This window comes from Salvelinus fontinalis, chromosome 40 (genome assembly GCF_029448725.1).
Source record: "Salvelinus fontinalis isolate EN_2023a chromosome 40, ASM2944872v1, whole genome shotgun sequence".
Lineage (NCBI taxonomy): Eukaryota > Metazoa > Chordata > Actinopteri > Salmoniformes > Salmonidae > Salvelinus > Salvelinus fontinalis.
The window spans coordinates 14725242-14749399 of record NC_074704.1 but is presented as its reverse complement, the minus strand read 5'-3'; the positions used below and the strand labels follow the sequence as shown (position 1 = coordinate 14749399).

The window sequence follows — 24158 nt, the reverse complement described above, 5'->3', positions numbered from 1 at the left end:
CAACAACAGAAGCCCGTCAAAGGTAAGGCATGAATTATATTTTTATTCTGCGTTTTGTGTCGCTCCTGCAGGGTTGAAATGTTTTCTCTCTTTTGTTTACAATGGTGCTATGCTCAGATAATAGCATCGTATGCTTTCACTGAAAAGCCTATTTGAATTCTGTCATGTTGGCTGGATTCACAACCAGTGTAGCTTTAATTTGATATCTTTCATGTGTGATTTAATGAAAGTTTGATTTTAAGTAATTTTCATAGTCATTAATTTTAATGTGACGCTATGAATTTTCTCAGGCTTTTTGCCAAGTGATACAGTAACGTCTTGCCTAAACTCATATTTTTGGATATAAATATGAACTTTACCGAACATAAAATACATGTATTGTGTAACATGACGTCCTATGAGTGTCATCTGATGAAGAATATCAAAGGTTAGTGATTAATTTGATCTCTATTTCTGCTTTTTGTTAATGCTCTCTTTAGCTGGAAACATGGCTGTCTTTTTCTGTGACTTGGCTCATACCTTACATTATCGTTTGGTGTGCTTTCGTCGTAAAACCTTTTTGAAATCGGACACTTTGGCTGGATTTACAAGTGTAGCTTTAAAATGGTGTAAAATACTTGTATGTTTGAGGAATTTAAATTATGGGATTTCTGTTGTTTTGAATATGGCTCCCTGCAGTATCACTGGCTGTTGATGAGGTGGGACGCTAACGTCCCACCTACCCTAGAGAGGTTAAATCCACATGTTATGACTATAACTACTGTTCCCTGAAGGAAGGAACCCAGGTACAACATAGTATCAAATCCACGCCTCGCTGGAAGCCCCGCCTTCCACAGGTGATGAGAGTGAGGCTTGGATTTATTCCTTAAATTTAATACCACTCTTCGCCGACCCATGAAAGGGCGGGAACAAACAGGTGTTGTACTTTGTTTCCCTCCTTCAAAGAAGTGTAATTATAATCAAATTTACACTCCCTTTCAGTCAGTCAACTTCGGAACAACATACTATGGGGAAATAAAATCATTCCCCAGCCGAACCAAACGGATACTAAATGAAACGGCTGCTGGCAGACCACCCAGACCTGACCCTACAAGATGCGTCAGTTTTGTCAATGTTGAGTAAGGACGCACACCTGATTATGCATATAGAAGTAGGACTAGTCTACCTGGCCTGCACACAAATGTAGGCCTATAAATGTGCCCATATGGGGATGTCTGATAGTATTTCTCATTGTCTTAACGCTGAACCACTAATGAGTTGTGGAGCTTCTCAAAGTAATTTTTTCTTCACCTCAAACAGCAAGTAAACAAAGTCTAATCAAAATCAATTGTGAATGACAATATTTAATCAAATATTTCCAGCTCTCGCCCTTTCGATAACCACTCAGCATAAAAGGGAAATATATAATGCTCTGATCCAGTGGAAATGTCATAAAATACCTGATTACTTCTTACCCTTTTCACAAATAGCCTACAGCTGTGTCTGTTCAGAACTCACTGGAGCAGGAAACTGAGGGCCTAGAATATTTTATACAATGTTGCAAGCTTGCTATCCGAGTTTCCTGACCCAGTTGATAGTTGATACTAACTGGGTCAGGAAAGTCTTCAACTATTTGTAAACAGTTGGAATTTCTTGCTTTGAATATTGAGGTTTCAAAGGGCCTTTCTATAACTGTGATTGGCTGTTATAGACCCCCTTCTGCTCTCTGTGAAGCATTTTCTTCTTTGACGCACCTTATGTCTAAACGTCTTTACAGTGAAATGATCTTGATTGGTGATCTCAACGGGTGTTGGTTAAAGCCGGTGTCTGATGATTTAAAAATGTTTTGTAATTCTATGAATCTTACCCAGTTGATTAACTCACCCACTCGCCCAAATCTTAAATGCCCAGATAAATCTACCCTGATTGATTTGATATTGACAAATGTTCCACATAAATATTCTGCGGTTGGTGTTTTTTGTAACGATTTAAGTGACCATTGTGCTGTTGTTGCTGGTAGAAATACTAAAGTTCCAAAGACAAATCCCCGTTTTATTCGTAAGAGAAATTTGAAGTGTTTTAATGAGCAGGCTTTCTTTCATGATTTGTTTTATTTTGACTGGAGCAAGATTGAGCTTATCCCTGATGTGGAAACTGCCTGGATATTCTTTCATTATGTTTTTTCCCCAAATAGTAAACAAACATGCCCCATTCCGCAGGTTCAGGGTTAAAGGTAATCCATGGTTTTCTTCTGAGCTGTCTTGTATTATTCACGACCGTCATCTAGCCTGGGCTAAAGAAAGGAAATATTGTTCTGATGCTGATTGGCTTATTGTTAGGCAGTTAAGAAACAAGTGTTCTTTTCTTCTCAGGAAGTCTGAATATTTTATGTCTGTTACCACTGATAACCTGAATGACCCTAGAAAGTTTTGGAATGCTATTAAGTCTATGTCTGGTAACAGTAATGTTAATGAATTACCATCATGTGTTTTGAAGGACTCTGTTGCTATATATGACAAAACTGAAATGCTGAATTGTTTCAATGAGCACTTTGTATCATCTGGTAGGCTGTTTAATTCAGTGTCCTCGGTCTCTGTACAACCCTGTGTGGATGAACCAGTGAGAGCTGGTCAAACTTTTAGCTTTTTGCCATTCTCAGTGCAGGTGGTCCATAAAGCCCTGAAATCCTTAGATCAAAGAAAGCCTGCAGGTCCTGATCTTTTGGATCCCTGGTTTTTAAATATGGCAGCTGATTTCATTGCTGAACCACTTACATATCTGTTCAATCTAACCCTGGAATGTAATGAAATTCCAAAGATCTGGAAATCAGCATTTGTCCTACCACTTTTAAAAGGGGGAGATCCAACTCTTTTAAATAATTATAGGCCAATCTCAAAGCTGTCACCCCTGGTGAAAATACTTGAAACCCTTGTAAGTGAACAGCTAAAAGAGTTTTTACTTACTAACTCTATTTTATCAATGTACCAATCGGCCTTCAGGAAGAAGCATAGCACAATTACAGCAGACATGAAGGTTTTAAATGATATCACTGAAGCCCTTGACAAAAAACAGCACTGTGTCTCACTTTTTATTGATCTCTGTAAGGCTTTTGATACAGTTGATCATACTATACTAAGGCAGAGATTGTTGAGTGTAGGTCTTTCGGAGCATGCAGTTGCATGGTTTGCTAACTATCTGTCTGATAGAACTCAGTGCACTCAATTTGATGGGCTTATGTCTGTTAAATTGTCTGTCCTGAATGGTGTGCCCCAAGGCTCTGTACTTGGTCCTCTCTTATTCACTATTTATATAAATGATTTAGACAAAAATGCACAACTTCATTTTTATGCTGATGATACTGTTATTTACTGTTGTGCCTCATCTCTTACAAAAGCTTTCCAGAACTTGCAAACTGCTTTTTATACTGTTCAACATACCTTGTGTCAATTGAAGATTATCCTCAATACTGACACAACTAAACTAATGGTGTTTTCTAATGCAAGAAATAGACCTCTGAACCTTTCACCTATTACTACCTGTCAGGGCAAGGAGATTGAGGTTGTAACCTCATAAATATCTTGGAATTCTAATTGATGACGGCCTCTCTTTCAAATTGCATATTCAACAACTTACAAATAAATTGAAGCTGAAATTGGGTTTTTATTTTAGGAATAAGGCCTGTTTTTCCTTTGAAGCCAGAAGGAGGCTAGTATCAGCTACATTTATGCCTTTACTAGACTATGGGGATATTTTATATATGAATGCTTCCGCTCAGTGTTTGAGATCAATTGACACTCTTTCCCATGGCACTTTGAGATTTATTTTAAACTGCAAAACCCTTACGCACCACTGCACTTTGTATACCAGGGTTGGCTGGCCTTCTCTAGTCACTCGTAGGCTCAATCACTGGTATACTTTTATTTACAAAGCCATTTTGGGTTTACTACCTTTTTATTTGGGCATTTTTATTGTTCAGAAATGTGGTGGGTACTCTTTTCGTTCGCTAGACTTTCCAAATGTCCGAACTAACTGTTCCAAATGTCCGAACTGAATTTGGTAAAAGGTATTTTATGTACTCTGCGCCATCGTCTTGGAACACCTTACAAAATAATTTTAAACTGGAAGAACTTGTCCCGATTGGTGTTTTTAAATCACGGATGAAGGATTTTGAGGCTGATTCCCTGACCTGTCAATGTTTTTAATTTGCTGTTTTTGATTTTGTTATACTCTTGTGAATTCAATGGTTTTTACTAGATTACTTGTAGTTTTTCATGTTGTCTGTCTGTAATTTTTGTAATGACTTGGTGCTGCCTATCTTGGCCAGGATGCTCTTGAAAAGAGATTTTAAATCTCAATGAGCCCTTCCTGGTTAAATAAATAAAATAAATAAATACATTGTTTAAAGTTTGTTGTAGACAGGCCATTTGCAGCCAAAGTGATTTCTAGGATATTTATTTTTATCAGGATATTTTCTACCTGCAGAATGCAACGTTTTTATTTGTTGGCTTTATGTAGGCAATTTTTTTACATAGTTGGCAATGGCAGTAAAAGTTACTTTTAGATATCTATAATTTTCATTTAGATTTAGATAGAATGTAGATTAATCAATCACAGACAATAATTTTGAGATACTATTATAAATTAAATGAAACTGTTCCACGAAAATGTGCATATGAAAATCATAACTGGCACACAGATTAGCAGAAATGGTCAGATAAATTGGCACTCCAACTGGAAAAGGTTGCCGAATGCTGGTGTAGTCTATTACTAGTCTATTAGTCTATCTATCTGTAGTCTATTAGTCTATTACTGAAAACTTCAGGAGCAGAACGGCAGAATTTTCGAAGTCCAGCAGCGGAGGGGGGCTCCCTCTGGTCGGGTTATGCTGATGACCGGCTCCCTCTGGTCGGGTTATGTTGACGAGCGGCTCCCTCTGGTCAGGTTATGTTGACGAGCGGCTCCCTCTGGTCGGGTTATGTTGACGAGCGGCTCCCTCTGGTCGGGTTGAGTTGACGACCGGCTTCCTCTGGTCTGGTTATGTTGACGAGCGGCTCCCTCTGGTCTGGTTATGTTGACGAGCGGCTCCCTCTGGTCTGGTTATGTTGACGAGCGGCTTCCTCTGGTCGGGTTATGTTGACGACCGGCTCCCACTGGTCGGGTTATGTTGACGAGCGGCTCCCCCTGGTCGGGTTGTGTTGACGACCGGCTCCCTCTGGTCGGGTTATGTTGACGAGCGGCTCCCTCTGGTCGGGTTATGTTGACGACCGGCTCCCTCTGGTCGGGTTATGTTGACGACCGGCTCCCTCTGGTCGGGTTATGTTGACGAGCGGCTCCCTCTGGTCGGGTTATGTTGACGAGCGGCTCCCTCTGGTCGGGTTATGTTAACGACCGGCTCCCTCTGGTCGGGTTATGTTGACGACCGGCACCCTCTGGTCGGGTTATGTTGACGACCGGCTCCCTCTGGTCGGGTTATGTTGACGAGCGGCTCCCTCTGGTCGGGTTATGTTGACGAGCGGCTCCCTCTAGTTATGACTTCGAGTAATTTGTGTGTCTTAATTATTTAATCAAACAGAATGCTTAAAGCATCAGACAAGTATAGTACGTATATTTGATTTTATAAAAACACATGGGGCGATTGGTAGAAAGAACAGATGACTCTTGGTTGACCAAGATGTATTTTAGTTGGGGACAGCACTAGAACATGATTTTGGGGCTCCCAGGTAGCGCAGAGGACACTGCATCTCAGGGCTTGCGGCGCCACTACAGCAGCATAACCTTAAATTCCCAGAACGCCATCTGTTGACTGGAGTAGGTAACGCAGTTGAGTAAAATTTATATTTTATCTTCAGACAACAATTTAAAGTGTAGGGAGCATTAGTTTTTACTCACCAGTGTAACAATACAGTCTGGTTAATGACTTAGTAAGCTAGTTGTAGTCACGATATGGTTACCTATAAGTACAAACAGTTATGTTTTTGCGTAATTGCATATTATTAATTTATTTCGGGAAATCTTCTAAACTACCCACAATGCACTATTTCCCAAGGTCATATGGATGATCTACTCCGTGCTACTGAGTTTGTATGCCAGTGTAACGGTGTAATGAAGCTACATGTTTTAAATATATTTAACCTTTATTTAACTAGGCAAGTCAGTTATTAAGAACAAATTCTTATTTACATTGACGGCCTACCCCGGCCAAACCCCAACCCAGACGATGCTGGGCCAATTGTGTGCTGCCCTATGGGACTCCCAATCACGGCCTGTTATGATACAGCCTGGATTTGAACCAGGGTCTGTAGTGACGCCTCTAGCACTGAGATGCCGTACCTTAGACCGCTGCGCTGCTCTTGTGTTTACATTACACTCGGTGTAATACACTCAGTGATAAAGGTATTGGATTCTGGGTAATCCACAGCAGATTTTTGGAGAATTTGAAAATTGAGTGGTCCTGGGATAGAAATGTATAAAGTTGACATTACATCATAAAATCCACGTTTTAAATCATACATTAGCAATTTATGTTTTAGGAACTACTGTTGTTGGTTTGGTGTCAAATAAGCCTCTCTTTATATGTTATTTGCCAAATCTCAGTTTTCCATGTGGGTTTTATGCTAAAGATCCCTCTTTCAAGTTGGTATCTAACTGGAAAATGCATTTTCTTTAGAAGTGCTATTTTTACCCTGTCGACTACTGACCATTCATCCACACTGTGTGTCTCATCAAATCAGGTCATTTATGACAAATGTATAAAGTATATGTTTTATAACCTCATGAACACCAGACAGTTTATTAGCCCTGTTATGTTAGTTTAGGTGTATTATACTTCTTCGCCACCAGAGGGGGACATTGAGTAATTTTCCAGGCTAATTTGATATATTTTGATACTAAAATGGATGACAGTTTATTCTGATGTAGTGAATATGAGACACATGGAACAATTGATTCATTTATTATTGTAAATTAGGAATTAGTAGGAATTGTTAAATCCACTATTCGATCACAATGACTTTCATAGACATTTCAATTATTTTTTTCATCCATTCATCCATACTGTGTGTGTCCCATCATTGCAGCTTTGGAAATAAATGAACTATCCATCCATTGCTCCTTCCTGTGTTGACTCACTGACTTGAGAGACCAGGAAGGTCACACTAGCTCGATAGGTTGATATCTAGCTCAAGCTTCACCTCATGCTTTTCATTAACTGTGTGGTTGTGTTATCTAGAGGGAACCCGTTAGCAAGGTAGGCTCTGGTGCGTTCTTGCCGTGGGCTCAAAATGACAGAGGAAATCAACCTGCTTGCTCCTTTTTGTTTTGTCAACTTTTCGATGGGGATGTTATGTTTGATACCGGAGGTACGAGGCCTTGAAAGCATTAAACTTCAAAGCAGTGTGCTGATGCCTGTATCACTTTATCAGCAGCACGTCATCAATGGCGTCTGAAGATTCGTTTCATCGAACAACCACCTGATTGGTTTGGTTTTGGGCTTGTTCGACATTGCAGGCGACTGCCAACTGACTGATCTACAAATCACTATACATCATAGATAACTACTCATTCTTACTTATAAATCAGTCAGCCAGTCACAGTTTACCCACAATGCAGCATGGATTTGATGCTCTCGAACACGGCCAGTGGTTTAATATATGACATAATGGCTACGCTGCTACGTCATCTATAATAATTTGGCTGTTCTAAATTCTGTTTCGCTCAAAGCCTTGAGTAATGAACCTATTTTTGACACAATTGGCTGGAAAGTTTCAATGCATCAGGAAGCTTTGTTTCCCCATCACTACTTTTCAGCATGTTCTCTGTGAAGTAGACTATGGGAGTTCTGCAACTTTTACAACCTTGGTTTACTGCTAGCGCGCTAGCTGACTGACACCTATAATCTTTATATTTTGGAGATTTTCCCTGCCATCATTCTGTTTGTCTCTTTTGATCTGCAGTTATGTTTTAGTTGGGTTTTGTTAGTTGGGTTCTAACTGGTCTCCGGTAGTTGGGCTCCAGCTCGCTGACCATAGCTAGTTGACTAAATAGCTAATGTTAGCTGGCTGGCTAAGATAACTGCATACAGCTAACATTCTTTGATATTTGGTTGGATGGCGTTATGTATTTCCAAAACTTTGGTTTACTTTAATCACTCAAGTCACGAGTGCAAACGATTAGTTTAATTTGAAGTTCTACATTTGAAGTTATTTCTGTTGTAGTTTACATCATAGGTACTAGGCTGATCCTCCATATTACTTCACACCTGACTTTGGCATTCTGATTGGTTTTATTTAATAAGGTATAACTTTGCATTGGGACTTAAAACATATTTCATTTGATATTTTATAAACATACACATACAAATTACAGCACCATACAAACATTAACTACATCACACCTGCCCAAACCCACTAGAACACATCTCCATTAACTAAATCACACCTGCCCAGACACACTAGAACACACCCCAGTGGCGATTTTAGCATGTAAATCTTGGTGGGGCCTCAACATTTTTTTAGATGCATGCCAGCAAGACACTACACATTACAGCACTTGCAGTAAGATGTTAACATGATCAATCCCATCAAAGCTACTTTGTTCATATAGAACAGAAACATTAACTCATGCTCTGGAATGCTGTCTCTTTAGGTCTCTTTATCACCCCAAAGACATTGTAAATCTCCTATCAGTGTCATCTCCGAGAGGCCCATCCTCAGTAGAACACAGACACAATAGTTCTAAGAACCCTCTATTCTGTTGCATAAAACCACCATTTATTATACGATTTGATGCAATAAAAGAATTATAACAATGTTGCAGTTTTGCGCTCAGTGTTCACTGAAAGTTGACTAGTAACAACAACTGGTATCTAAAAGACACCCACCATGAGACACACTAAATCTGCCCAAGAAGAGGGAAACAAAAGAAAAACCCACAACAAACTTAAAGACAGGAAGCAACCAAAAAGGTGGAGCAACTAAAGGTGTTGACTCTCCACATCTATCAAGACAACTGGAGCACTGGGCCAGACACTCTTAAATAGAACCTGGACCAGCTCAGGTGAAACACCTTCCCACTAACGAGATGGACAAGCCAGCACAGGTGTAACACATACTGACTAACGAGGTGACACCAATCAGTGCACCCAAGACACATTTCAGTTGAATGCATTCAGTTGTACAATCAATCAAAACTATTTATAAAGCCCTTCTTACATCAGCTGATGTCACAGAGTGCTGTACAGAAACCCAGCCTAAAACCCCAAACAGCAAGCAATGCAGGTGTAGAAGCACGGTGGCTAGGAAAAAATCCCTAGAAAGTCCAAAACCTAGGAAGAAACCAGGCTCTGAGGGGTGGCCAGTCCTCTTCTGGCTGTGCCGAGTGGAGATTATAACAGAACATGGCCAAGATGTTCAAATGTTCATAGATGACCAGCAGGGTCAAATAATAATACTCAGTGGTTGTCGAGGGTGTAACAGGTCAGCACCTCAGGAGTAAATGTCAGTTGGCTTTTCATAGCCAATCATTCAGAGTATCTCTACAACTTCCATTTCACATGAACATCTACAATGCTTCACTTTTCATTTTCAATGCTTCATTTTTGTAATCCTTTTTCTTTCCATAGAATCCTAAAACCCACTAGCTTCTAGAACTCTCGTCTCCCTAAAACTCACTAGCTTCTAGAACTCTCGTCTTCCTACAACTCACTAGCTTCTAGAACTCTCGTCTTCCTACAACTCACTAGCTTCTAGAACTCTCGTCCCCTTGGAACGAGCCCAAACAAAACTCAAATCAAATTGTATTAGTCACATGCGCCAGATACAACACTGGAAAAAATACAGAAAAGAATAAGAGATAAAACTAATCTCCAACACGGGAAAAACGTGTCAAAATAAATTGTGATCATGGTAACTCACTGGCTTAATGCAAAACACAAATCTATTTGACTGCCCAGCCTTGAGACAATCAGCAACCAAGTTGTCCTTACGACAGACATGTCTGTTTTCATGAGGAAACTCCTGCGATATCCGTAGTAACTTTCCACTACGGAGCTTCTCTCTCTTTTCAGGGTTCACTCGATAGGCATGTTGTTGGCTCGGGGCCCAGTCCCCAATGTCATGCTCTAGTACATTTGGGTTGGCACATCTGAGAATGAACCCTGTTATTCTAAAAGCACAATGTCAATATAATGTCAATATTTCACAATGTCAATATAATTGTACCCAAAAGTTGTCAGTTGGTTGCATAAATAATTATGATTACTAAATGTTACATAAATTGTAAATATGAATGATCAAAACCAAATGTACACCCTTTTGTTAATATGTATTGGCAATACTTCACTTAATGGTGAGGCATGTAATAATAAAACATGTATCTTTTGTCAGGCTGAATGTTTGAAATATGAGGTGATTTGAGTCATGCTTCTTCAGTAGTGGAATAAAGACAATTAGCATTTGGATGTTGTGAAGAAATACTGGACCGATGTAGGATTGTTAATAAAATTGATTATAGACCAATTCATTATACTGCGCCCATGTGTATAGGCTGCAAGTACGTTGAAATTAAGTTGTTTTCAAGTCATTGAAAAAACAACCCGAAAAGGCATCTTTTCAACTTTCACTTTCAACTACAACCAAACATATATTGGACGTCGGGCATAGTCTTATTTTCAATGACATTTTGCTAAATTGGAATAGTGCAATGTGTCCAAATCAATAACCAATCTGTAGAAACAGTTTGGGAAATATTGAAAACCTAAACATTTTGTTTCAAGTGGGTCACCAACGTGGTAAGTTTAACACGACTATTTTTTTGAGAGTCAGTTTTTGTTAAATCTCATAAATAGTACTCTTCCAATTCAGAGCCTGGATTTTCCCCCTGAGGCTAATATCCATATCATGTTAAAATCAATAGAACAGAGGACAAACGTTTAGGCTTCTACATTGTGAGATTCCTTAAAATACTCCTACTACAATGTTAAAACATTCTACATTGTGACATCATTAAAATACTCCTACTACATTGTGACATCATTAAAATACTCCTACTACAATGTTAAAACATTCTACATTGTGACATCAATAAAATACTCCTACTACAATGTTAAAACATTCTACATTGTGACATTATTTCATTGATGTCATGAAACAACTCCTTCATGTATTTTCTGATGTTTAATCAGAGATCTTTTATCAGAGTATCTCTTCCCACATTGATCACAGCCACAAGGTTTCTCTCCAGTGTGTATTCTCTGGTGTGATTTCAGGGTTTGTAGCCGAATAAAACTCTTCCCACAATGATCACAGCCAAAAGGTTTCTCTCCAGTGTGTGTTCTCTGGTGTATAGTTAGATAGTTAGATGTAGTAAAACTCTTCCCACATTGATCACAGGTATAAGGTTTCTCTCCTGTGTGTCCCCGCTGGTGTGATATCATGCTGTTAAGATGAGTAAAACTCTTCTCACATTGATCACAGCCATAAGGTTTCTCTCCAGTGTGTGTTCTCTGGTGTGTAGTTAGATAGCTAGATGTAGTAAAACTCTTCCCACATTGAGTACAGCTATAAGGTTTCTCTCCTGTATGTCCCCGCTGGTGTACTATCAGGCTGCTTAGCTGAGTAAAACTCTTCCCACATTGATAACAGTCATAAGGTTTCTCTCCTGTGTGTGTTCTCTGGTGTGATTTCAGGGTTTGTAGCAGAGTAAAACTCTTCCCACATTGATCACAGCTGTAAGGTTTCTCTCCAGTGTGAATTCTTTGATGTATTTTAAGGTCTGATGAAGTGTTGAATCTTTTCCCACAGTCAGAGCAGCAGTGAGGTTTCTTCCCTGTGGGTCTCTGCTGGTGTTTCTTGAGGTGTTCTGATGTGGAGAGACTTTTCTCTGCCTCTTCAGCATCATGATGTTGTTGAGGCTCCCCAGAGGATCCACGATAGTCCCGTCTCTCTCCTATGTGAACAACAAAGTCAGACAGATGGTTAAAGGCCCACAACAGCAGAAATCCACAGTTTTGGCCCACAACAGCAGAAATCCACTGTTTATTTGAGGTAAAGGGTGATGCCCAGAGCATACCCATGAAGTTGTACAACAATTGACATCTGTTAAATTTGACAATTAAGACAGTCAAGTTAGCAACAATAGTCATATTTTGTCTTGTTTTCACATTAGTAGTAACATCGATGATTGTAGGCTAGAAGTAAGTTATTAAAGCTGTTGAAATCCTAAGCAGTGTGCCAGACGACTTTTGGTCTCCAATATAGGCTTCTTTCTGTGTTTGCTAAAATTGCGGCACGAGGGCAATGCACACACAATTTGGTTGCAGAAACTCCTCCCTGCTAATGAGGAAACCACTAGTTATGGATGTAGTATATCTGCTAATGAGGAAACCACTAGTTATGGATGTCGTATATCTGGTAATGAGGAAACCACTAGTTATAGATGTAGTATATCTGCTTGGAGCAAAAATGGTGAGCGAAGATTTTAGTTTTTCACAAACTATTCTGAATATTACAGCACAAGATCAGGATGCTACTCAAGGAAACTCACACTAAGCTCTGTGTCTATTCACTAATTCACCACCATGGGGTAAAACTCAAGGGAGCTCTCATAGGCTGACAGCAAAAATAGCCTCCATTTCCAGGTAGCGTATGAGTGCATTTCACATTCCTCCTGATTATAATTGTAAGGCTCGTTTGAATGTCCTGTGTGTTATTGTTGCAAATCAAGTGATTTATACTTAAAAAACACTTAAACCAGTAAAGTGCTCCTTGGCTAGCTTTGCCATCAGCCTGACAATGAGGGTTTGTACACTAAGTGTTTAACAAATTGGCCCATAACTTCACCTAACAACATAGACCTACTGTAGGACCCATAACTTCACCTAACAACAACAATGAAACCAGGGCACAATGTAAACTTTGATTAAAGTTATAACTTTAAACAGGAGAGGGTTAAAGAAAACTATAGTATTATAGTAACACTGCTTAGAATTTGATTTTTGAATGGGGCAACAAAAAAATCCAGAATTGCTTTCACAATTGGTTCCTCTTTTTCAAGAAGTTTTGTTGAGTTTAAAATATTGATTTTCTTTCTTGTTCACTTTATTTAATTTCATTTTTTCATTTAGGACCGATAACTTCACCTAACAACAACATAGACCTAGGACTATAATAATTTAATATTTCAGGTGAAACATGGAAACTAAAATGTCTTTGTCGTGACATTTCATAACCTGATCACCAGATAATTTAGTCAATAATCCCACTAGGCTACTCTGTAATGTGTTGTCATTCTAAATGTCCCGAATAAAGGAAAATAGCTCTGTGTGTTGTACAATAGCCTATCCATCAAGGAACAGTTCTCTACACATTATGAGCTAAGTATCTCTGTGTCCAAACAGACTAACGAGACCCTACTATAAATCAAGCAGACAATAACATTATAAACACCAATTTGTTAGGGATGTTGGATCCAACGTGGAGCACGGCATAACTGTATTTACCAGAGTAATGAATGAAGAAGCACTTTGGTTGTTGTTGCATGTCGTGATGTTTGTTATTTGACTGTCATTCAGAAAATGATTTCCTGGATCAGCTGATGATAGTTGAACATGTGACTGTAACTAAACAGCATTAAGAATTATTTGTAATAATTGAAGAACTGCGTTAATGACAGTATCCATTTGGGTGTCAATAAAGTTAAGGTGACTCTCGGTTACAACCATTGGATTTAGCAAACTCTGAAATTCTTTAGGATTTCTGTGCCCATAAAAACTGTTTTCCCAGCGTAACATAAGGAGGCACTAAATGTTACGTAGTTAGAGAGCATTTCAGAGATCTGAATACAAAAATCTCTGACAGCAAGATCCAGTATTTAAGTTGAATTTCATCATGTGACAAGCGTAACGTTATGACTATAACTACTGTTCCCTGAAGGAGGGAAACTAGGTACTATTAAATCCACATGTTATGACTATAACTACTGTTCCCTGAAGGAGGGAAACAAGGTACAACATACTATTAAATCCACGCCTCGCTGGAAGCCCCGCCTTCCACAGGTGATGAGCGTGAGACTCAGATTTATTCCTTAAATTTAAGTTTAAGTGGCGGGGCCAAACAGGTGTTGTAACTCGTTTATAACTGGCACGAAGATCGGTAGAAATGGTCAGAGAAATTGGCACTCTGAATGGAAATAGAAAAAGTTTGCCGATTTTACCGGAAACTTCAGGAGCATAACGTCAGAATTTAGGAAGGCCAGCAGCAGGTCGGTTGGTTATTTTCTTCTGGTTATATTGATCTCTGGCTTCCTCAAGTCATTTGTGTTAATTATTTAATCAAACGCTTGAAGCATGAGTTCAGTTCAAGTTCTATATAGTTCTAATGTGTCTATATGGAAAATAGACGTCATAACATTTCAACCAATCAATTGGTAGAAAGAAAATACATTTTTTTTTTTTTAAATCTGGGACACCCCTATAACATACAACATACATGCATTCAGACCCCTTCCCTTTTTCCACATTTTGTTAAAGTACAGCCTTATGGATTACATTTTTTTTGTAAATGATCAATCTTCAGACATAATGACATCAGAATACCCCATAATGACATCACAATGCCCCATAATGACATCACAATACCCCATAAAAGTGAGAGAAAAAAGTTTAGAAATGCATGCATACCAGTGGTTGTATCCCTGTAGGACATGCCAGTAGGCTACAGTAGGTTGTATCTCTCTAGGTCATGCCAGTAAGCTACAGTAGGTTGTATCTCTCTAGGTCATGCCATTAGACTACAGTAGGTTTTATCTCTCTAGGTCATGCCAGTAGGTTACAGTAGGTTGTATCTCTCTAGGTCATGCCAGTAGACTACAGTAGGTTGTATCTCTCTAGGTCATGCCAGTAGGTTACAGTAGGTTGTAACTCTCTAGGTCATGCCAGTAGGTTACAGTAGATTGTAACTCTCTAGGTCATGCCAGTAGGCTACAGTAGGTTGTAACTCTCTAGGTCAAGCCAGTAGGCTACAGTAGGTTGTATCCAAGTGGTTCTCTCTCTAGGTCATGCCAGTAGGCTACAGTAGGTTGTATTTAAGTGGTTTTATCTCTCTAGGTCATGCCAGTAGGTTACAGTAGGTTGTAACTCTCTAGGTTATGCCAGTAGGCTACAGTATGTTGTAACTCTCTAGGTCATGCCAGTAGGCTACAGTAGGTTGTATCCAGGTAAAACAATTATCAACCCAATGTGGAAAATGTTGAATTTGGTCAACAACAAAATGTATGGCTTATTTGCTATGTGAAGTTTACTTGATCTAACAGAAGTTTCGTAATGACTAAGTTATTATGTGGACACGTGACATATCGACAACTTTAAATAAAAATACTATAGGAGTTGTCTCCAGATCGCTATGCATATTCATGCTAGTAGCTTAGCATCTCTCTCCATTGAATTCAGGCGGTTGATGTCAACAGCCCTGATAGAATATAAACAATAGATTACAATAATAAGATGTATCCACCAATAAGAAGAAAGGGTAGGGGGGAGATAGACAACCCACAGTGCCGCTTTGTGGACAAAGACTCCCCTTGTCAGGGCAGAGACATCTTGTCAGTATATTCATAATCTTTGGTGTAGCCAACCCAACTCTCACATGGCACTATTGGGGGGCACGGTGTGCAGTAAATCATAACTAAATGAAAATCACTACATGCCGTGCTCCCCAGTCTGCGGTCAGCAGATAGACCCTTCTCATATATATATTTTAAGTAACTTTTTGGAAACGGAATGAAGAAAACAAGGGGTAGCTAGTTCTCTACGTCGTCTGATTCTAGACATATCAGTCATCATCCTAGGGCCCTCCGTTGAGGTATTGACGAGCCAACTCCGAATATCCAAAGTTAAAAACACATTTAAGGCGGTACTTACTGGTGTTAATCAGATCTCCTATATCCTCCTCTTCTTCTTTCAATGTGACAGTAATCTCCCCTTCCTTCTTCACTCCAAAAACTGCAGCCTCTTCTTTTACTGTAACATCCTCCTCCTCTTTCACTCTGAACACGTCTTCCTCTTCTTTCACTGAAACGTCTTCCTCTTCTTTCACTGAAACGTCTTTCTCTTCTTCTTTCACTGTAACAGCCTCACCCTCTAATTCTTGTTTTACTGTGATATCCTCTTCTTCCTCCTCCTCCTCCTCTTTCACGACAATGTTCAGCCCCAGAGCTTCTTTCTCCGTCCAGCAGACCACCTCTTCTTTAACAAGAGGGGAGAAGTTTAGAGAGCTCATGTTCGGGGATGTTAGCTAGCTAGCAATCATTAGCGACTAGGCTAGTGCTAACTTAACCAGCCAGCTACTATAGCTGACTAATACAAAATAACGTAATATTAAATTAAATAGGTTAACAAGTAGATACGACAGAAGTGTGTCTAAAACACAGTAGGTTATATACACCGAAAGCGTATATATAGCTTGAATCTTTCGGCTATGTTGGCTAGCAAGCTACCGAGGTTGTTGACGAGCTGTTTATGAAGAACCGTCCACTAGAATATACGTCACGCTGGCAGCAACGCCTGAAAGACGCACATCGCCGTCTGCTGACTGGAGGGGAAACGCAGTTGAGGATCATATTTTATTTTCAGACAAAGATTATTGTAAATGGATTTAATTAAATAATACCATTATATTGAGACATACAAAGACAGGAATGTGTTGATTGATTAGTGCGAATAAAACAGCACATTTAAGGCAGTTTCATTGAGTCATACTAAATCTAAATAAGTAGCTAGCTACTGTAGGTCCATACTGCTCCTACATGGTGTAACAATACATAATGTAGATGTATATAATGAACAGACTAGGTCTATACTGCTCCTACACGGTGTAACAATACATCATGTAGATGTATATAATGAACAGACTTGGTCTATACTGCTCCTACATGGTGTAACAATACATCATGTAGATGTATATAATGAACAGACTAGGTCTATACTGCTCCTAAATGGTGTAACAATACATCATGTAGATGTATATAATGAACAGACTTGGTCTATACTGCTCCTACATGGTGTAACAATACATCATGTAGATGTATATAATGAACAGACTGGTTCTATACTGCTCCTACATGGTGTAACAATACATCATGTAGATGTATATAATGAACAGACTAGGTCTATACTGCTCCTACATGGTGTAACAATACATCATGTAGATGTATATAATGAACAGACTTGGTCTATACTGCTCCTACGTGGTGTACCAATACATCATGTAGATGTATATAATGAACAGACTAGGTCTATACTGCTCCTACATGGTGTAACAATGCATCATGTAGATGTATATAATGAACAGACTAGGTCCATACTGCTCCTACATAGTGTAACAAAACATCATGTAGATGTATATAATGAACAGACTAGGTCTATACTGCTCCTACATGGTGTAACAATACATCATGTAGATGTATATAATGAACAGACTAGGTCTATTCTGCTCCTACATGGTGTAACAATACATCATGTAGATGTATATAATGAACAGACTAGGTCTATACTGCTCCTACATGGTGTAACAATACATCATGTAGATGTATATAATGAACAGACTAGGTCTATACTGCTCCTACACGGTGTAACAATACATCATGTAGATGTATATAATGAACAGACTAGGTCTATACTGCTCCTACACGGTGTAACAATACATCATGTAGATGTATATAATGAACAGACTAGGTCTATACTGCTCCTACACGGTGTAACAATACATCATGTAGATGTATATAATGAACAGACTAGGTCTATACTGCTCCTACACGGTGTAACAATACATCATGTAGATGTATATAATGAACAGACTAGGTCTATACTGCTCCTACACGGTGTAACAATACATCATGTAGATGTATATAATGAACAGACTAGGTCTATACTGCTCCTACACGGTGTAACAATACATCATGTAGATGTATATAATGAACAGACTAGGTCTATACTGCTCCTACACGGTGTAACAATACATCATGTAGATGTATATAATGAACAGACTAGGTCTATACTGCTCCTACAAGGTGTAACAATACATCATGTAGATGTATATAATGAACAGACTAGGTCTATACTGCTCCTACACGGTGTAACAATACATCATGTAGATGTATATAATGAACAGACTAGGTCTATACTGCTCCTACATGGTGTAACAATACATCATATAGATGTATATGTAACGGATGTGTGACTCAGTAGGATTCACGTCACTTCCTCTTGAACTTGCAGACGTGTTGCTGTGCGTTTTGTTGCCAACCTTACTTTGCTAGCTGGCAACTTTACGGTTTTTACTTTTTATTTTTTAATACCGTTTATATTTTTAGTTTTTCCCTCATTTAACTTTTTTTTTTCACTCCGGACGCTTTATCTGGACATGGTTCGTCAGCACCTTCAACAGCCGAAGCTAAGTTGTAACATTAACATGATGCCTTCTAATTGCAGTCGCTGTACTCATAATATACAGGAGAACGATCGCTTTATGGCGAGGATGGCTGTGTTGCAAGCCCAGCTTCAGACGCAATCGTTAGGCAAGGGTAATTTCAGTGTAGGAAAGGATGAAACAGCGTCTGTGCCACCAGTAAGTACAGATAGTAGTATAAATCCCCCCCGCACAGTCCCCGCAGCCGGCTAACTTTCTCGTGGCTTCTGGAGAGAAATGCTGTAGGAATGCTCAACCGGTGTCGCTCATTCAGCCGACAGAAACTTTCAACCGGCTTTCCCCATTTAAGCAGCGAGTCGGGAGTCTGAGGCCGAGCCTTCTCTTGTCTCTACTCCTTCCGTTACGGGGTCAGAGACGCCGAAGCTTCCCACCATTAGCTCTGACAAATTGAAAACCCTAGTCATTGGCGACTCCATTACCCGCAGTATTAGACTTAAAACGAATCACCCAGCGATCATACACTGTTTACCAGGGGGCAGGGCTACCGATGTTAAGGCTAATCTGAAGATGGTGCTGGCTAAAGCTAAAACTGGCGAGTGTATAGAGATATTGTTATCCACGTCGGCACCAACGATGTTAGGATGAAACAGTCAGAGGTCACCAAGCGCAACATAGCTTCAGCGTGTAAATCAGCTAGAAAGATGTGTCGGCATCGAGTAATTGTCTCTGGCCCCCTCCCAGTTAGGGGGAGTGATGAGCTCTACAGCAGAGTCTCACAACTCAATCACTGGTTGAAAACTGTTTTCTGCCCCTCCCAAAAGATAGAATTTGTAGATAATTGGCCCTCTTTCTGGGACTCACCCACAAACAGGACCAAGCCTGACCTGCTGAAGAGTGACGGACTCCATCCTAGCTGGAGGGGTGCTCTCAGCTTATCTACCAACATAGAAAGGGCTCTAACTCCTTTAGCTCCACAATGAAATAGGGTGCAGACCAGGCAGCAGGCTGTTAGACAACCTGCCAGCTTAGTGGAGTCTGCCACTAGCATAGTCAGTGTAGTCAGCTCAGCTATCCCCATTGAGACCGTGTCTGTGCCTCGACCTAGGTTGGGCAAAACTAAACATGGCGGTGTTCGCCTTAGCAATCTCACTAGGATAAAGACCTCCTCCATTCCTGCCATTATTGAAAGAGATCGTGACACCTCACATCTCAAAATAGGGCTACTTAATGTTAGATCCCTCACTTCAAAGGCAGTTATAGTCAATGAACTAATCACTGATCATAATCTTGATGTGATTGGCCTGACTGAAACATGGCTTAAGCCTGATGAATTTACTGTGTTAAATGAGGCCTCACCCCCTGGTTACACTAGTGACCATATCCCCCGTGCATCCCGCAAAGGCGGAGGTGTTGCTAACATTTACGATAGCAAATTTCAATTTACAAAAAAGAAAATGACGTTTTTGTCTTTTGAGCTTCTAGTCATGAAATCTATGCAGCCTACTCAATCGCTTTTTATAGCTACTGTTTACAGGCCTCCTGGGCCATATACAGCGTTCCTCACTGAGTTCCCTGAATTCCTATCGGACCTTGTAGTCATAGCAGATAATATTCTAATTTTTGGTGATTTTAGTATTCATATGGAAAATTCCACAGACCCACTCCAAAAGGCTTTTGGAGCCATCATCGACTCAGTGGGTTTTGTCCAACATGTCTCTGGACCTACTCACTGCCACAGTCATACTCTGGACCTAGTTTTGTCTCATGGAATAAATGTTGTGGATCTTAATGTTTTTCCTCATAATCCTGGACTATAGGACCACCATTTTATTACGTTTGCAATCACAACAAATAATCTGCTCAGACCCCAACCAAGGATTATCAAAAGTCGTGCTATAAATTCTCAGACAACACAAAGATTCCTTGATGCCCTTCCAGACTCCTTCTGCCTACCAAAGGACGTCAGAGGACAAAAATCAGTTAACCACCTAACTGAGGAACTCAATTTAACCTTGCGCAATACCCTAGATGCAGTTGCACCCCTTAAAACATTTGTCATAAGAAACTAGCTCCCTGGTATACAGAAAATACCCGAGCTCTAAAGCAAGCTTCGAGGAAATTGGAACGGAAATGATGCCACACCAAACTGGAAGTCTTCCGACTAGCTTGGAAAGACAGTACCATGCAGTATCGAAGAGCCCTCACTGCTGCTCGATCATCCTACTTTTCCAACTTAATTGAGGAAAATAAGAACAATCCAAAATTTATTTTTGATACTGTTGCAAAGCTAACTAAAAAGCAGCCTTCCCCAAGTGAGGATGGCTTTCACTTCAGCAGTAATAAATTCATGAACTTCTTTGAGGAAAAGATCATGACCATTAGAAAGCAAATTACAGACTCCTCTTTAAATCTGCGTATTCCTCCAAAGCTTAGCTGTCCTGAGTCTGCACAACTCTGCCAGGACCTAGGATCAAGAGAGACACTTAAGTGTTTTAGTACTATGTCTCTTGACACAATGATGAAAATAATCATGGCCTCTAAACCTTCAAGCTGCATACTGGATCCTAATCCAACTAAACTACTGAAAGAGCTGCTTCATGTGCTTGGCCCTCCTATGTTGAACATAATAAACGGCTCTCTATCCACCGGATGTGTACCAAACGCACTAAAAGTGGCAGTGATAAAGCCTCTCTTGAAAAAGAGCAGCAGTGCACAAAGAAAAAGCTGTTGCGCAGCAACTCACTGCCTTCCTGAAGACAAACAATGTATACGAAATGCTTCAGTCTGGTTTTAGACTCCATCATACCACTGAGACTGCACGTGTGAAGGTGGTAAATTACCTTTTAATGGCGTCAGACCGAGGCTCTGCATCTGTCCTCGTGCTACTAGACCTTTTTTATTTTTTATTTTTTATTTCACCTTTATTTAACCAGGTAGGCTAGTTGAGAACAAGTTCTCATTTGCAACTGCGACCTGGCCAAGATAAAGCATAGCAGTGTGAACAGACAACAACACAGAGTTACACATGGAGTAAACAATAAACAATAAACAAGTCAATAACATGGTAGAAAAAAAAGAGAATCTATATACAATGTGTGCAAAAGGCATGAGGTAGGCAATAAATCGAGTAATTACAATTTAGCAGATTAACACTGGAGTGATAAATCATCAGATGATCATGTGCAAGAAGAGATACTGGTGTGCAAAAGAGCAGAAAAGTAAATAAATAAAAGCAGTATGGGGGGTGAGGTAGGTAAATTGGGTGGGTAGTTTACAGATGGACTATGTACAGCTGCAGCGATCGGTTAGCTGCTCGGATAGCAGATTTTTAAAGTTGTTGAGGGAGATAAAAGTCTCCAACTTCAGAGATTTTTGCAATTCGTTCCAGACGCAGGCAGCAGAGAACTGGAAGGAAAGGCGTCCAAATGAGGTTTTGGCTTTAGGGATGATCAGTGAGATACACCTGCTGGAGCGCGTGCTACGGGTGGGTGTAGCCATCGTGACCAGTGAACTGAGATAAGGCGGCACTTTACCTAGCATAGCCTTGTAGATGACCTGGAGCCAGTGGGTCTGACGACGAACATGTAGCGAGGGCCAGCCGATTAGGGCATACAGGTCGCAGTGGTGGGTCGTATAAGGTGCTTTAGTAACAAAACGGATGGCACTGTGATAAACTGCATCCAGTTTGCTGAGTAGAGTATTGGAAGCTATTTTGTAGATGACATCGCCGAAGTCGAGGATCGGTAGGATAGTCAGTTTTACTAGGGTAAGTTTGGCGGCGTGAGTGAAGGAGGCTTTGTTGCGGAATAGAAAGCCGACTCTAGATTTGATTTTGGATTGGAGATGTTTGATATGAGTCTGGAAGGAGAGTTTGCAGTCTAGCCAGACACCTAGGTACTTATAGATGTCCACATATTCTAGGTCGGAACCGTCCAGGGTGGTGATGCTAGTCGGGCGTGCGGGTGCAGGCAGCGAACGGTTGAAAAGCATGCATTTGGTTTTACTAGCGTTTAAGAGCAGTTGGAGGCCACGGAAGGAGTGTTGTATTGCATTGAAGCTCGTTTGGAGGTTAGATAGCACAGTGTCCAAGGAAGGGCCGGAAGTATACAGAATGGTGTCGTCTGCATAGAGGTGGATCAGGGAATCGCCCGCAGCAAGAGCAACATCATTGATGTATACAGAGAAAAGAGTCGGCCCGAGAATTGAACCCTGTGGTACCCCCATAGAGACTGCCAGAGGACCGGACAACATGCCCTCCGATTTGACACACTGAACTCTGTCTGCAAAGTAGTTGGTGAACCAGGCAAGGCAGTCATTAGAAAAACCGAGGCTACTGAGTCTGCCGATAAGAATATGGTGATTGACAGAGTCGAAAGCCTTGGCCAGGTCGATGAAGACGGCTGCATAGTAATGTCTTTTATCGATGGCGGTTATGACATCATTTAGTACCTCGAGCGTGGCTGAGGTGCACCCGTGACCGGCTCGGAAACCGGATTGCACAGCGGAGAAGGTACAGTGGGATTCGAGATGGTCAGTGATCTATTTGTTGACTTGGCTTTTGATGACCTTAGATAGGCAGGGCAGGATGGATATAGGTCTGTAACAGTTTGGGTCCAGGGTGTCTCCCCCTTTGAAGAGGGGGATGACCGCGGCAGCTTTCCAATCCTTGGGGATCTCAGATGATACAAAGGAGAGGTTGAACAGGCTGGTAATAGGGGGTGCGACAATGGCGGCGGACAGTTTCAGAAATAGGGGGTCCAGATTGTCAAGCCCAGCTGATTTGTATGGGTCCAGGTTTTCCAGCTCTTTCAGAACATCTGCTATCTGGATATGGGTAAAGGAGAAGCTGGGGAGGCTTGGGCGAGTAGCAGCGGGGGGGGGCGGGGCTGTTGACCAAGGTTGGAGTCGCCAGGAGGAAGGCATGGCCAGCCATTGAGAAATGTTTGTTGAAGTTTTCGATTATCACGGACTTATCAGTGGTGACCGTGTTACCTAGCCTCAGTGAAGTGGGCAGCTGGGAAAATGTGCTCTTGTTTTCCATGGACTTTACAGTATCCCAGAACTTTTTGGAGTTAGAGCTACAGGATGCACATTTCTGCTTGAAAAAGCTGGCCTTTGCTTTCCTGACTGACTGTTTGTATTGGTTCCTGACTTCCCTGAACAGTTGCATATCGCGGGGGCTCTTCGATGCTATTGCAGTTCGCCACAGGATGTTTTTGTGCTGGTCGAGGGCAGTCAGGTCTGGAGTGAACCAAGGGCTATATCTGTTCTTGGTTCTGCATTTTTTGAACGGAGCATGCTTGTCTAATATGGTGAGGAAGTAACTTTTAAAGAATGACCAGGCATCCTCAACTGACGGGATGAGGTCAATATCCTTCCAGGGTACCCGGGCCAGGTCGATTAGAAAGGCCTGCTCGCAGAAGTGTTTTAGGGAGCGTTTGACAGTGATGAGGGGTGGTCGTTTGTCCGCGGACCCGTGGCGGATACAGGCAATGAGGCAGTGATCGCTAAAATCTTGATTGAAGACAGCAGAGGTGTATTTGGAGGGCAAGTTGGTCAGGATAATGTCTATTAGGGTGCCCATGTTTACGGATTTAGGGTTGTACCTGGTGGGTTCCTTGATGATTTGAGTGAGATTGAGGGCATCAAGCTTAGATTGTAGGACTGCCGGGGTGTTAAGCATATCCCAGTTTAGGTCACCTAACAGAACAAACTCTGAAGCTAGATGGGGAGCGATCAATTCACAGATGGTGCCCAGGG

The 24158-nt window shown here is 40.7% G+C and overlaps 1 protein-coding gene across 2 annotated transcripts in view; it reads right to left on the bottom strand.

The window, feature by feature from the left end:
• The window catches only part of LOC129839076 (gastrula zinc finger protein XlCGF17.1-like), a 55935-nt gene extending 39446 nt beyond the window's left edge, over positions 1 to 16489 (bottom strand). The window contains exons 1-2 of one of the 2 annotated variants that reach the window (XR_008756972.1): positions 15893 to 16489; positions 8416 to 11922 (exon numbers count right to left, since the gene is read on the bottom strand). Coding sequence is in view for 1 of the 2 variants with exons in the window: in XM_055906347.1 (XP_055762322.1) it covers positions 11117 to 11922; positions 15893 to 16250 (1164 nt within the window). In the remaining variant the exon portion in view is untranslated. Of the gene's footprint in view, positions 1 to 6925; positions 11923 to 15892 lie in introns of those variants that run through there. The other variant, XM_055906347.1, reaches the window with a different exon arrangement.
• Positions 16490 to 24158: the final 7669 nt, after the last annotated feature.